Genomic DNA, 16,502 nt, shown 5'->3' on the forward strand with positions numbered 1-16,502 from the left:
AGGAGGGTAATTAACCATATACCCCCGATTAACACTTTGTTAACTTGTCATTTGAAATAGGCTTGTGTATATACCTGATCTTAGAGAGACAGTAAATCTAGGCTAGAACAAGGACAGTTGAATATTTACCACTGAGGTGATGTAGATGGAATAAAGTAATTATATTCTTGTCTACTTTATTCTTGCTAACACATTGTTCATTCTAAACATTTCTGCTCTCAGCTTGAAAGATACTGATCATAGGAGATCTGATGTGTAATGTAATAAGCAGTACCCTATTTCAAAAAACAGTGCGCATACCTTTTTCATTTAACCACACCCTTGAGCTATGACACCAACAAATAAAATGTTTGGTCTTCAGAGTAATTACATGTTCCTCTCCTGAAAACCCCGAGCTGTCGACAGATGGTGAACTCTCAGAAATTGAACCTGACAAAAGTGAAGACGCCAACCAATAACATTCTTTCTCTTCAGTATAGCAGAGGTCAAGGGATTAATAAGAGCAGTGGTAAAAAACTAAATGGAAAGAGTTGTGGAATAGGGACGGAAAGGGAAGACACCTGTATAAGATCCAGGAAAAGGTGAGGGCATGGAGTTCCTCGGTTCGAGAGAGAAAGCGAGGGAAACATAATCACAAGGCTGAGACTGGGACTCATGAGGTTCAACAGCACTTTGAAATTAGTAGGGAAACATCCAACTGGGAAGTATGATCACTGCCAGGAGATTGAGACAGTGGAACAAATTATATTTCAGTGCCATCGGTATTGGAGGGAAAGGGACAATTTGTTATTAGGAATAATGGTATTTTAGTTTAATTGAATTGTTAGGAAAACCTTAAGGTGATATTATATTTATATTTGGTCACTGTTCACTTCCTTAGGGAGAAGGACGGATTAATTGGGTACGGTTAATCACTAAAGTTGGTTGCCAACCGCCATTTAAGAACCAGTGAAGAATAAGTGTAAACGGAAGTGAACAGTGACCATGGAAAACTTCCACGTTTTTGTTGCTATTTAGACGGTTATTAACACATTTAAACTCAAAATATGACTCTAAACTGCACATTATCACATAATTACCCCCAGGTAGTCTTTAAGTCGCGTTGGAGACGGGACTTGGTTGATAGAGCATTTATCTAGGTAAAATACACGTTGGCTAGCTGCTATTTTTAGCTAACAATGGCTAACTGTAAGGTTTTTCACACTCAAATAGCCTCCATTATGGACGAGCTAGCGAATGCAGCTGTAGCAGAGGTCTGTAAACTCGTAGACGACGACTATGCAGTGTTTCGTTTGGAAATAACTCAAAGCCAGAAAGAAAACAGGGTAATACGGAGGAAACTACAGCTACTAGAACTGAAGGTGGCACGAGAGCGCGTCCTCGCCAGTTTCCCCAGTAGTGACAAGTCCCTCGACCGATGCAGAAGAATGGCAAGAGGTACATTTTGCAGAAGACCTGTCGCACCGTTCACATCTGCACATGTGACTTTAGATGTGTTAACCAGGATTGGGTCTTAGTCCGTTTTTGGATAAAATGCCATTACTTAATTAACTAAATTGCAAAAAGACACAATCATATTCTAACCAGATTCTTGATTTACTGCATTTCCTATGATTTACTCATTGAAAACAATCGGATGCCTGGAACATAATCAATCGATCTATAAATGGTATATTAAGACGTTTTGTTTAGTGTTACCTTACATCCTTGCCAATTCAAGACAGTTTCAAAACTGTCAATAGTGTATAATATAGCGTTGAGCATTGACAGTAGCTAACCTAACAACCTCTTTTCCCCTAATCACTCTCAGGTGAAGGGCATCTCACTGGAGGCTACAGGAGCTTTGTGAAGCCAGCGGGACACAATACATGTAGAGATGACCAACCAATCACTGTTGATGAGGGGAGTGGAACCTCAACCCAGAACATTATCATGATAGAGGTTAGATTACAGTACATAACATGTGGCCAGTTTTATTTCAGAAAGGCTCCCCTCAGCTATTCACTTGCTTACATACCCGGGCGCTACCAGTATCGCGATACTCGTTAGTATTTAACTTCTTTAGGAAAACAGCCCTAATTTTGGAAACAAACATCATTATGTTGTCATCCAGTCATATTTATTTATTTTTCTAGCTATAGCAGACAATATTTTACACACAGCAAGTTTTTTAACCTGTTTAGGATAGGGGGCAGTATTTTCACGGCCGGATAAAAAACGTACCCGATTTAATCTGGTTATTACTCCTGCCCAGAAACTAGAATATGCATATAATTATTTGATTTTGGTAGAAAACACCCTAAAGTTTCTAAAACTGTTTGAATGGTGTCTGTGAGTATAACAGAAATCATATGGCAGGCCAAAACCTGAGAAGATTCTATATGGGAAGTGCCCTGTCTGACCATTTCTTGTCCTTCTATAGCCTCTTTATCGAAAATACAGGATCTCTGCTGTAACGTGACATTTTCTAAGGCTCCCATAGGCTCTCAGAAGGTGCCAGAACGTGGAATGATAACTCTGCAGTCCCTGGGCGAAAAACAGTAGGGGTTCTGGAAAGTGGTCGTTCTGAGAACAATGACACTGGTGCGCGCGTGCATGTGACGACTCCATTTTACTTCTTTCAGTGTTTGAACGGATACAACGTCTCCCGGTTGGAATATTATCGCTATTTTACGAGAAAAATCGCATAAAAATTGATTTTAAACAGCGTTTGACATGCTTCGAAGTACGGTAATGGAATATTTAGAATTTTTTTGTCACGATATGCGCCGGCGCGTCACCCTTCAGATAGTGTCTTGAACGCAAGAACAAAACGCAGCTATTTGGATATAACTATGGATTATTTGGAACCAAAACAACATTGGGTGTTGAAGTCCTGGGAGTGCATTCTGACGAAGAACAGCAAAGGTAATCCAATTTTTCTTATAGTAAATCAGAGTTTGGTGAGTGCCAAACTTGGTGGGTGTCAAAATAGCTAGCCATGATGGCTGGGCTATCTACTCAGAATATTGCAAAATGTGCTTTCACCGAAAAGCTATTTTAAAATCGGACACCGCGATTGCATAAAGGAGTTCTGTATCTATAATTCTTAAAATAATTGTTATGTTTTTTGTGAACGTTTATCGTGAGTAATTTAGTAAATTCACCGGAAGTTTTCGGTGGGTATGCTAGTTCTGAACAAAACATGCTAATGTAAAAAGCTGGTTTTTTATATAAATATGAACTTGATTGAACAAAACATGCATGTATTGTATAACATAATGTCCTAGGAGTGTCATCTGATGAAGATCATCAAAGGTTAGTGTTGCATTTAGCTGTGGTCTTGGTTTTTGTGACATTATATGCTAGCTTGAAAAATGGATGTGTGATTATTTCTGGCTGGGTACTCTCCTGACATAATCTAATGTTTTGCTTTCGTTGTAAAGCCTTTTTGAAATCGGACAATGTGGTTAGATAAAGGAGAGTCTTGTCTTTAAAATGGTGTAAAATAGTCATATGTTTGAAAAATTGAAGTTTTTGCATTTTTGAGGTGTTTGTCATTCGCGCCACGCTCTACCATTGGATATTGGTGAGGCGTTCCGCTAGCGGAACATCTAGTTAACCTAAAGTTCTTCTTTAATTAATACTCTGACAGAAATAGTTCCCGCTCTTAGGCAGGCCTATCCGAGTAGAGGCTGAGCGCGGTTTAAACTTACTCAGCCTATCGCTGGCGCACAGGCTGGTCCCAGCCCCTAGGCGCGTTGCAGTTGTCAGGCGTAGTTGTTGCTGTGCAGATTATCTTCGTGCTTACACCCTAGAGACTGCAACTGCAGGCTCAGTTCCTGTTTTCACACTTCAGTTATTTAACTGTAAGGTTGTGGTTAAGCTTGGACGTAGATGGTATTAGACTGTCGACATATGCAAGGAAATGTTCTGCAAGCTGTAACCACATGTGTGTGCAAAGAACCAGGTAGGACTATAGTCACATTATGCTTTGCTCAACTTCATATTGCAGCAACAGCTTAAGCACAGGCCTGAATGTTAAGCATACTCATATTATCAAAAGGATTAATCAGAAACTTGCTGTATAAAACTCACTTATAAAACCTTAACTTATAAATCTTATTCCCACAATGGAAAATCGGAAAATCACCGCAAGCTGCAAATTAAGGGCTCGCTGGCAAAATGCGGCCTGCAGGCTGCGCAATGAGTACCACTGGCCTATAGGGTCAGAGGTCAGAGGCCTGGCATTGTGGTGCCAGGACAACAACTTCTCCCTCAACGTGAGCAAAACAAAGGAGCTGTTCGTGGACTACAGAAAAAGGAGAGCCGAGCACGCCCCCATTCATATTGACAGGGCTGTAGTGGAGAAGGTCGAAAGCTTCAAGTTACTTGGTGTCCACATCACTAAGGACCTTTCATGGTCCAAACGAGGGTTGCACATTTTGGGGAATATTCAGAGGTGGAAACTGTCCGTGGGAATTAACGGGAATATATGGGAATTAACAGAAATATATGCAAATTAATATTAATACCATTTAAATGTAGATGTTTTTTGCATTGGATATACACTACCGTTGAAAAGTTTGGGGTCACTTAGAAATATCCTTGTTTTTGAAAGAAAAGCACTTTTTGTCCATTTAAAATAACATCAAATTGATCAGAAATACAGTGTAGACATTGTTAATGTTGTGAATGACCATTGTAGTTGGAAATGGCTACAATGGTCCAATGGCACGTTGTGTTAGCTAATCCAAGTTTATCATTTTAAACGGCTAATTGATCATTAGAAAACCCTTTTGCAATTATGTTAGCACCGCTGAAAACTGTTGTTCTTATTAATGAAGCAATAAAACTAGCCTTTAGACTAGTTGAGTATCTGGAGCATCAGCATTTGTGGGTTTGATTACAGGCTCAAAATGGCCAGAAACAAATAACATTCTTCTGAAACTCGTCAGTCTATTCTTGTTCTGAGAAATGAAGGCTATTCCATGCGAGAAATTGCCAAGAAACTGAAGATCTCGTACAACGCTGTGTACTACTCCCTTCACAGAACAGCGCAAACTGTCTCTAACCAGAATAGAAAGGAGTGGGAGGCACCTGTGCACAACTGAGCAAGAGGACAATTACATTAGCGTTTCTAGTTTGAGAAACAGACGCCTCACAAGTCCTCAACTGGCAGCTTCATTAAAATAGTACCCGCAAAACACCAGTCTCAACATCAACAGTGAAGAGGCGACTCCGGGAGGCAGAGTTGTAAAGAAAAAGCCATATCTCAGACTGGCCAATAAAAAAAGATTAAGATGGGAAAAAGAACAGACATTGGACAGAGGAACTCTGCCTAGAAGGCCACCATCCTGGATTGAAATAAAACAAAAAACTATTTAGTTACGAATTTAACTTTAGTTAAATGAGTTGACTCTTCACATGGGATGATTTCACTGAACAACAAAAGAAAGGGAATATTGAATGATTCCCAATGATCCATCACATCTCCCAAGAAACTAAAGCTTTGGTTGTCTTCCTCTCAGGCTTCCATGTCTTCTCCCTGGACCTCTTCAATGTCCACCTCTTGAAGATCAGACTCTGAGGCCTCATCTTCATTGTCACTTTCCAACCTTGTTGAGGATGGCTCGTTGTCAGGCTCAAAAGCCTCAAATTTGCCCAGATTGCCACACATTTTTCAACCCTTGTATTGATCAGCCTGTTGTGTGCTTTGGTGTGTGTGTTCCCAAACAAGGACCAGTTGCACTCTGAGGCGGCTGCTGTTGGTGGGATTTGGAGGATGATGGACGCAACAGGCGAAAGAGCCTCAGATCCACGACTGGCATGACTGCCATATTGCATCTCCATCCCAAAGCCTTTGCTTGGAAGTGTACTTCGCCAGACTGCCAAGAACCTTGTCCTCATCCAGGCCAAGGTGGCAAGACACGGTAGTGATGACACCATAGGCCTTGTTGATCTCTGCACCAGACAGGATGCTCTTGCCAGCATACTTGGGATCCAACATGTACGCTGCGGCGTGTATGGGCTTCGGGCAGAAGGCTTCACTCTTTTTGATGTATTTCAGAACTGCAGTTTCCTCTGCTTGCTGTGCCTTTGGGAGCAACGTCAGCACAATAATTGTTCGTTGGGAGCTCCATAAAATGGGTTTCCTTTTCCGAGAAGCCGCACACAAGCCTAAGATCACCATGCGCAATGCCAAGCGTTGGCTGGAGTGGTGTAAAGCACGCCGCCATTGGACAATGGAGCAGTGGAAACACATTCTCTGGAGGAATGAATCATGCTTCACCATCTGGCAGTCCGACGGACGAATCTGGGTTTGGCGGATGCCAGGAGAACACTTACCTGGCCCAATGCATAGTGCCAACTGTAAAGTTTGGTGGATGAGGAATAATGGTCTGAGGCTGTTTTTCATTGTTCGGGCTAGGCCTATTAGTTCCAGAGAAGGGAAATCTTAACGCTACAGCATACAATGACATTCTAAACGTTTCTATGCTTCCAACGTTGTGGCAACAGTTTGGGGAAGGTCCTTCCCTGTTTCAGCATGACAATGCCCCCGTGCACAAAGCAAGGTCCATACAGAAATGGTTTGTCGATTGGTGTGGAAGAACTTGACTGGCCTGCACAGAGCCCTGACCTCAACCCCATCGAACACTTTTGGGTGAATTGGAACGCCGACTGCAAGCCAGGCCTAATCGCCCAACATTGGTGCGCAGCCTCACTAATGCTCTTGTGGCTGAATGAAAACAAGTCCCTGCAGCAATGTTCCAACATCTAGTGGAAAGCCTTCCGAGAAGAGTGAAGGCTGTTATAGCAGCAAAATGGGGGGACCAACTCCATATTAATGCCCATGATTTTGGAATGAGATGTTCGACGAGCAGGTGCCCATAAACTTTTGGTCATGTAGTGTACATACATATACAGAGATATACTTAGATATACTATAGATATACATAGATATACATATATATAGATATACTTCAATGGGAATATTGATGCAACTTGCTATTATTTATTTTCATTCATAAAATTAAATCAGTTCAACTTATGTTTACATAAACACATTCTAAAATGTATGAACTTGACCAGGTAATTGACCAAAAAAAATCTATATATAGTGTTTTCTCTGCCATGTTTGTAAAGTCTATTTTCTAACCTTTTCCTGAAGGTGCTTGGCTGGAGGCTAACAGAGGAGACTGGGAAGCCAGCTTGGATTCCCAGACTCAGACCGGTGCAGCCAAGGGCCCAGGGGTCAACATCCCTGAGCAGGCCAGGACCAGAAGCGACATAGTGGAGGTCAGTGGATGGGACAGTGTCCTCAACTCTGGGCTGGGGAACAACACTGTTAACCACAACCAGAAACAGACAGTGGAACACAAAACAACATCCGAACTTAGTCTCCAAGACAACAGACTAGCTGAGACTAGTGCAAGGCGTAGATTTAGTCTGCGGAGACGAGGTGGTGTCTGTATGCGGCGAGAGAAAACAGACACAGACCTGCTCAATGCTCACACAGGAGAAAAACCCTACAGCTGCCCCCAGTGTGAGAAGAGGTTCACCCACCAGGACCAACTGAAAATGCACCTGATGGTCCACATGGGAGAAAGGCCATTCGCCTGTACACACTGCAGGAAGAGGTTCTCAGAGAGGAGCTACCTCAGGATACACCAGCAGAAAATGCATCCCACTCTATAACATAGAAAGTAACCATTCCACTCAATAGCTTCTGATGTTTAGATCAAATCATGCATTAAAGACAAAGATGAATTTCCATTGTTGTCAGCAGAAAAGAGCCACAGATGCATTTGGAATAATGAGAGTAGCAGATTTCAGTGTTGAATATTCCTAGGTAGAATATTGTATCCAGACATTGTGTGATATATAAGCCTAAAAAGTCTGTTTCATATTGTGTTTGTACTGCGTAGGCTATATGATGTTCACAAATGCATTTTTCACCCAAGAAACTTTTAATGAGAAAATGAATGCAGGTCGTCAAGTTCATGCAGATTTTTTGTTGACATGCATGTGTGGTTTTCATATGATGTATTTAAAACTTTGTTTAATTAACACAATGGGATTTTTTATTATAAGACTTTATTCTAGACTCCCTTTAATATGCATCCCATCTGATCTCACCCTATTCTGCATACACACCAGCGCTTTACCATACTTACTAAAATACCTACACATCCTACACACACGTCAAAATAGTTTAGTCGCGTTTGTCTGAAGAATTTTCACTTATCATAGCTGACTCATATTTACCCACATCATATTTATGTCAACGATGACGTCATTCTGTAACTACAGTATAGGACTCACGTAGTGGGGATGGGTAAACACTCCATTTTGAAAGTGTGTGTTTATTATCTGTGTGTGTACGTACCTGAGGGATTGTATATCTGTAATCTGTATCACCTGTCTCTTCCAGGAGGAGGAGGAGCGTCCAGAGGTGCTGACATGGAGGATGGGAAGCCTGATCTGCTACTAGTCAAAGAGGATATGCTGAGTGGACTAAAGATGGGGGAGCAAGGTAAGGCAGAAAAACATCTAGCCTACATACAGTAATAGATCTTCAATGGGAATAGTTATGTGCCTGGCTATAAATATTTCTTCATTTTCTGTATTCATAAAATGAAAAAATACAACTTATGTTAAAATACAAAAACACAATGTATGAACTTTATAAGATATTTGAGCAAAAAAACTCCATATGTTGAGTTCTCTGCCATGTTTATAAAGTCTATTTTGTAACCTCTTCCTGCAGGTGGTTGGCTGGAGGATAACAGAGGAGACTGGGAGGCCATCTTGGATTCCCAGACCCAGCTAAGGGCCCAGGGGACAATGTCACTGAGCAGGCTGGGACCAGAGGCTACATAATGGGTGCCAGTGGATGGGCCAGCATCCTCAACTCTAGGCTGGGGAACAACACTTAACCATAACCAGAAACAGACAGTGGAACACAAAAAAAACATATAGACTTAGTGTCCATGACTATAGACTGGCTGCAACCATGGCAAGGCTTAGATTTGGTCTGCGGGGACCGGGAGTTGTCTGTATGTGGCGGGAGAGGACAGACAGACTTGGCTAGTGATGCTCCATCCTGCTCCTACAGGTGTGATCCATATGGTCAAGTGCTGCAGAGCACAGACTTGAACCTGATCAAACATCTCTGGAGAGGCCTGAAAATAGATGTACAGCAATGCTCCCCATCCAACATGACAGCGCTTGAGAGGATCTGCAGAGAAGAATGGGAGAAACTCCCCAAATACAGGTGTGCCAAGCTTGTAGCGTCATCCCCAAGAAGACTCGAGGCTGTAATCACTGCCAAAGGTGCTTTAACAAAGTACTGAGTAAATGGTCTGAATACTTATGTAAATGTGATATAAATTAGCAAAAATGTCTAAAAACCTGTTTTTGTTTTGTCATTCTGGTGTATTATGTGTAGATTTAATCAATTTTAGAATAAGGTTGTAATGTAACAAAATGTGGAAAAAGTCAAGGGGTCTGAATACTTTCCGAATGCACTGTACACACAAAAAGTAGGTCACATGGGGGAGAGGAGTGGCTTCCATCTGGCCACTACCATAAAGGCCTGATTGGTGGATGTCAGTACATACACCCCAAAAGTAGGTCACATGGGGAGAGGTGTTGTGTTGCTTTGTTTTTTTTTTAACCAGGTTTGCTGTTCACTGGCACTATATGAGATGGAAGCGAGTTCCATGCAATCATGGCTCTGTACAATACTGTGCTTTTCCTTGAATATGTTCTGAACCTGGGGACTGTGAAAAGATCCCTGGTGGCATGTCTGGTGTAAGTTGACTATGCAAGCAATTAGGAATTTCCAACACATTCATGTTTTTGTATAAAAAACAAGAAACGATGCAGTCCGTCTTTCCTCAACTCTTAGACAAGAGAGACTGGCTTGCATATTATTGATATTAGCCCTCTGATTACAAAGAGCAAAACATGCTGCTCTGTTCTGGGCCAGCTGCAGCTTAACTAGGTCCTTCTATGCAGCACTTGATCATATGACTGGACAATAATCAAGACAAGAGGTAATAATCTAGAGCCTGCAGGACTTACTTTGTGGAGTGTGGTGTCAAAAAGCAAAGCATATCTATCATGGACAGACCTCCCCCCATCTTTACAACCATGATGCTGGTGTTTTATAAATGAGGAAATGATTGTGCCTCAATTCAAGTCGTGAAGCTGTGTGTAATCTAATGTTGAACCTTTTCTAAAGTATTCTACAATGTATTTTTATCAAAGTGAGGGTACCAGATTTACAGAAAAGGTCAAGTGTTACCATAGTGAGAAAAGTTATTCTAATTGTCACATGCATCTTTTGTGCAATAAAAGTACTGTACTTCACCTTTATGCAAGTATGACCATTTTGTTGAGGTTAAATACAAAATTGACTGTGCTGAATGACATGGTTATTTTTGTATCATTGCAGGGACTGAGTTAGGGATGGGCACTGTTATTCAAATATCCATGGACATTAGTATTTAATTACTTGGGAGAGTATTCATTTGAGAGAAACATATAGGCCTATTTTAACAAAGGCTTTTGTCTCTAATTAAATACAATTATCTATGTGACATTTCTACATAGCCTACAAGGATAGACCATTACATACAAAATGTTAATACAATTTTATTAAAGTTATGAGTGCGCCCCATAAAAAAGAGGCACCGGTAACCTACACACATTTCACAGGTGTAGCTTTTTCTTATTGTCGTCAATCAAAGCGGCTCTACATTCAGAGGCTCCATGTGTAGCAAGTGAAGTGGGAGATTTCTAATCAACGCAAAAGGCAATTGCGGGATTTAATTGTCTAAATGAGAAGGAGTAGGCTACAACGATCAACCAACAGGTAGGCTGTTTCATATTAATGGGGTTGTTGTTGCCAAGTATTGAGAGCAAAGCTAAATAGCCTCAATTAGCCTTGCTACTTTTGCTAGCTAGCTACTGTAGCTAAATAGCTTCTTTACAACGATTTAATGCAGTTAAGACAGGCACTACCAGATGGTATAATAAGTAAGGCAGCAGCAAGTTTGTCTAACTAGCGCGAGTTGGTTTGGTTACTTTCTTGGTCTCCCTCTGTGCCGCATATTGACTGTCACACACACCTGCTCCTCTCGCCCCTCCCCACCCTTCTGCCGAAACAAGCAGAGCACAGCGCACCCATGAGCAAAGTAAAACAAACAAAAAAAAGTTTTATTTTAAACATATGTAGTTCGACTGTTCAGATATCATTTGTATAGTTAAATAATTTCAAATGCAACAAGTGCTCAGCATATGTGGGAACTCCTTCAAGACTGTTGGAAAAGCATTCCAGGTGAAGCTGCTTAAGAGAATGCCAAAAGTGTGCAAAGCTGTCATCAAGGCAAAAGGTGGCTACTTTGAAGAATCTCAAATAAAATATATTTTTATTTGTTTAACAAATATTGATTCCATATTTGTTATTTCATAGTTTTGATGTCTTCACTATTATTCTACAATGAAGAAAATTGTAAAAAATTCAGAAAAACCCTGGAATGAGTAGGTGTGTCCAAACTTGACTGGTACTGTACTTGTGTAAATACCTGTTTTTAGAGAGACAGTAAATCTAGGCTAAAACAAGGACAGTTTAATATTTATCTTACAGGCTCTAGTTTTGTCGCACCTGGACTACTGTTCAGTCGTGTGGTCAGGTGTCACAAAGAGGGACTTAGGAAAAATGCAATAGGCTCAGAACAGGGCAGCACGGCTAGCCATTGGATGTACACAGAGAGCAAACATTAATAATATGCACGTCAATCTCTCCTGGCTCAAAGTGAGGAGAGATTGACTTTATCACTACTTGTAATTGTGAGAGGTATTGACATGTTGAATGTACTGAGCTGTCTGTTTAAACGACAAGCACACAGCTCAGACACACATGCATACACCACAAGACATGCCACCAGAGGTCTCTTCACAGTCCCCAAGTCCAGAACAGACTATGGGAGGCGCACAGTACTATATAGAGCCATGACTACATGGAACTCTGTTCCACATCAGATAACTGATGCAAGCAGTAGAATCAGATTAAAAAAATTACAAAATTAAACACCTTATAGAACAGTGGGAACTGAGAAGTAACACAAACATAGGCACAGACATATGCATACACACACATGATAACATTGCATTGTACACGTGGATTTTGTGCTGTAGATATGTGGTAGTGGAGTAGGGGCCTGAGGGCACACACTTAGTGTGTTGTGAAATCTGTTATGAATGTATTGTAATGTTTTTTTAATTGTATAATTGCCTTAATTTTGCCAGACCCCAGGAAGAGTAGCTGCTGCCAATGGGGATCTCAGCTTGAAAGATAATGATCATAGGAGATGTGATGTAATAAGCAGTACCGTATTTCAAATAATAGAGCGCATACTTTTTCAATTTAACCACACCCTTTGGGCTATGACGCTAACCAATAAGATAATTTCTCTTCACTGTAAACGGAAGTGACCAGTGACTAAGAACAGTTTCCACGTTAGCGTTTTTTATTGTTGTTATTTAGACATTTACTATTACCCTGGAACTCAAAATATGACTCATTTAACTGCACAACATCATATACTTACTCCAGGTAGTATTTAATTCGCGTTGGAGACAGAACTTAGTTGATAGATGTTATCTGGTTAACGTTTGCTAACAATGGCTAACTGTAACAGTAACGTTATGGTTTTTCACACTCAAATAGCCTCCATCATGGAGGTGTTAGCGAATTCAGCCGTGGCAGATATATGTAAACTCGTAGACGACGACTATGCAGTGTTTCGTTTGGAAATAACTCAAAGCCAGAAAGAAAATAGGACATTGCGGAGGAAACTACAGCTACTGGAACTGAAGGTGGCACGGGAGCGCGCAGAGAGGACAACGCGAGAGCGCGTCCTCGCCAGTCCGAATAGTGTCAAGGTCCTCGACCGATACAGAGGAATGGCAAGAGGTACATTTACCAGATGGCCAAGGCTGCGGAGCCCTGTTACAATATGCGCATGTGTTGAGATGTGTTACCCAGATAATGGTCTTGGTCAGTTTTTGGTTAGTAGTATGCAATACTTCCCCTGAATACTTAGTTAGGTAGCTAGTTATCGTGCAATTTTTATTTTACCAGGCAGGTCAATTAAGAGCAAATAATTTGTGCACAAAGACACAATATAAAATTCTAACCAGATTCTTGATTTACTGAATTTCCTATTGTCACACTCAATTAAAATAATGTGATGCATGGAACATAATAAATAAATAGTATATCAAGAAGTAATGAGTAGTGTTACCTTACATCCAAGGCCGATTACCGAACTGGCAACTGCCCGAGGGGCCCCCAACCCCCCCCAAAAAATATTTTAAGATTGATGGCCTATCATGACAAATACTGTCCACTTACCAAAATGTGGCCATCTCTGCGCCACAATAGGATTCAATTAATTGTTAGCGTCCGTTGCTATATCAATGGTGTGACGAACTAAAGCGTCAAATTTTGGAGATCATTACAACCAAAACCGGTATGTAAACAAAGCTGATTTCCCGTGACAATTTTGCTGCTAAAACGAGTTTCTACGATTCAAAATAGCAACAACAAAAAAACGTGGAAACTGCACATTAGCTTTCAGATCACAAAGTGAGCTCCTATGCAGCTATTATCATTTCGTTCATGTGCAATTCAGTTCATACACTGGCTCATCTGGCTGGCATGTTTTTATTTTAAGCTTCCCTTGTCTTGTTTTACACGAAAGTATGCTTTCATTAGTCATATTATTATTTATTTTTTCCTGTCTCCCTTCCTCCACCACATGTCATAGCTCAGTACTACAGTAGTGCACTTGTGGTTGAATATAATACAGGACATAACAAACAGTTGAATAATGTTGAACTCACAAATACCATAAAGGGATTTACAACAATGAATTAACCTAATTGATTAATTAAATGAACAACTTGTGAAAACCAACCTGTCAGTAATTAAGATTGTAAAAGGTTTCTATTTTTGTAGAACAGATGTGTCGTGAACTTGTTTATTTAATTTAATAGACCCACGTGGCAGTTATAGACTGAAATATATGGGTATAGGCTAACATCAAAACATAAACAATAAAACACCATTTAGTTGAGAAAACAAAAGTATGAATGAGAAGTAAAGTACATCATATGAGAAGAGGGAGATCTTCAGAGTTCGCAGAAATAGGCTATGGGTGATGTTGTTGTTGTTGTTGTTGCTATCGCTCTGTTCTGGCATGTGGGATAGAAAGGAGGTGGGTGCTACGGGTGGTTCTGCCCATCACTTGCCCTCGACAGGCAGCCAGTGTCCAAAGGGGAACTTGAAGGAGATGGCAAAATCCAGGCACAGCTGCTCTCTTCACTCTTGGAGTGTTTGCAGTGCTAGTGTATGTAGCGCATCTGTGTATCTCACTGTGCCCAGGATGAAATGGCAAGCACAAGTTCTTTGCAGATTAGATTAACCAACATGACAATAGCAGTAGCTGTAGATAATGTAATGAAAAGTGGGATCTTGGAGGGTGGTTCACACTACTGTTTGTGGTCACGTCATATCTGCGTTTAAGTATATGCATTATGTATATGCATTTAAGTATATGCATTATGTACATAAACACATGCATTCACTCACTCATTTATCAGGAGATGACTGCATTACTCTTGATGTTGCATGTTACTAAATGTAACCTGGACTTAAATTGAATCAACATAAGAGCATGAGTAAATGTGTAGAAAAAATAGGGAAGGGAAGCGCTGCTGGGATACTGTAGTATATAGATATGGAAACGACAGTCTTGTTTTACTCCTCTCCTCTCAATACTTTTTGAGAAGTAGCCATTATTTACTATTTTACATCTGGGGTTGCTGTACATAACTGTAAGCCATTGTATAAGAGATTCACCGAAATAAAGTAATCGAGGCATTTATGTATAAATTGTAGTCGTGCTTTATCAAACGCTTTTCAAAATCTGCTATGAAGACCAGGCCTGATATCTTTGATGTTTCATAATGTTCAATTGTTTCAAGTAATTGTCGTATTTTATCTCCAATATATCGTCCATGTAAAAAAACATGTCTGATCAGGATGAACAATATCTGGTAAAACATTTTTTATTCTATGTGCAATGCATTTTGGCAGGATTTTTGCATCACAACATTGAAGTGTAAGAGGCCTCCAGTTTTTTAAATGGACTGGATCTTTGTACTTATCACCTGGGTCCTGTTTTAGTAGTAATAAAATCAAACCTTGTTGAGTACCTGAAAGTCTACAATTTTTATAGGATTAATTAAAACATGGTAATAATGGATCTTTGAGTACATCAAAAAGTTCTGATGTACCTCTACTGGTATACCATCAAGCCCTGGTGTTTTTCCAGATTGAAAATATTAAATTGCCTTTAACAGTTCCTCTTTTGTACATTGGCCTTCACACAGGTCTTTCTGTAATTTGTTAATTTTACATTATTATTAGGAAAGACATTCTTACAGTTAACATCATTCAATGGAAATGGAGGAGACTGAAAATAAAACATATGCTTAAAATATTTTGCTTCCTCTTTCAAAATATAATTTGGTGAATCATGGATGACTCCATCATTTGTAATGAGTTTCTGTAAATTCTTTTTTGTAGAATTTCTGTTGAAGATTCAATAAAACATTTGTGCATTTTTCACAATTTTCCATCCAATTCGCTTTATTTTTATAATACATTACTCTTGATTGTTGTTGAATAAGTGTCACGAGAATTTTCGATCCCAATGATTATAACTAACAATTATTTAAGCTTTGACCAATCCCCGAAGTTTGTAAGACCCTGGGTTGAATAATAATTAGGCAAAGACTCAGCTTCTGCAAAAGGTCCGTAAGGTTTATTCAGAGAACGTTCTAAAGTCAAAAATACAAAGACATGTCATTTTATAACTTCCACCCCCACCTACTTCCCCTAACATCACACACACACAAACAGTAGGTGGGCTGTATCTCTCCCCACAGTCCAGATTCCTCGTATATCACTACCAAGCTGGCAGTTCCATACCGTTCCCTCCCTCCCGAGATTAGAGGGACCTTGACAGTGTCTCTTTCCTGTCGTAAGTTTTTCAAAGTTCCAACCATGTATAGTTTAATTGTCCTCTGTGTTTTCTTAGTCACACACACCTTTCTCTCCCTTACTTGTCTCGACCAAACCTTATTGGACTTAAGTTTATCACTCTAATTCATTTTACTTTACATTGTCTAATAATTACGTTAGTCTAATTATTCATAATACATGTTACAATCTAATAATTACGTTAGTCTAATTATTCATAATACATGTTACAATCTAATAATTACGTTTCAGGGTGGAATTCTTTAGACATTACCTTAAACATAGAAATTCCATTATCAATAAGTACCTCCAATTCTTTTTGTTTTTCCTCTAAACTATTTTGTACCTCTAATACAGTTTCCATTACCTGCGCTGTTATTTCCACTATTTCCTTTATTAGTCT

The 16,502-nt window shown here is 40.0% G+C and overlaps 1 protein-coding gene and 1 long non-coding RNA gene across 2 annotated transcripts in view; both read left to right on the forward strand.

Moving 5' to 3' along the window:
• Positions 1-350: 350 nt before the first annotated feature.
• LOC145881523 (uncharacterized) lies at positions 351-9,865 on the forward strand. The gene is made up of 5 exons (XR_014393071.1): positions 351-1,437; positions 1,811-1,941; positions 7,151-7,278; positions 8,414-8,515; positions 8,750-9,865. It is a non-coding gene; the product is annotated as an uncharacterized LOC145881523 (long non-coding RNA).
• A 2,614-nt stretch (positions 9,866-12,479) lies between these two features.
• Positions 12,480-16,502, forward strand: part of LOC106610083 (uncharacterized) — a 45,040-nt gene continuing 41,017 nt past the window's right edge. The window contains exon 1 of the mRNA XM_014209238.3: positions 12,480-12,964. Coding sequence (XP_014064713.2) covers positions 12,673-12,964 — 292 coding nt within the window. The 5' untranslated portion in view covers positions 12,480-12,672. The remainder of the gene's footprint in view (positions 12,965-16,502) is intronic.

Source organism: Salmo salar, chromosome 08 (genome assembly GCF_965601325.2).
Source record: "Salmo salar chromosome 08, fSalSal1, whole genome shotgun sequence".
Classification (NCBI taxonomy): Eukaryota; Metazoa; Chordata; class Actinopteri; order Salmoniformes; family Salmonidae; genus Salmo; species Salmo salar.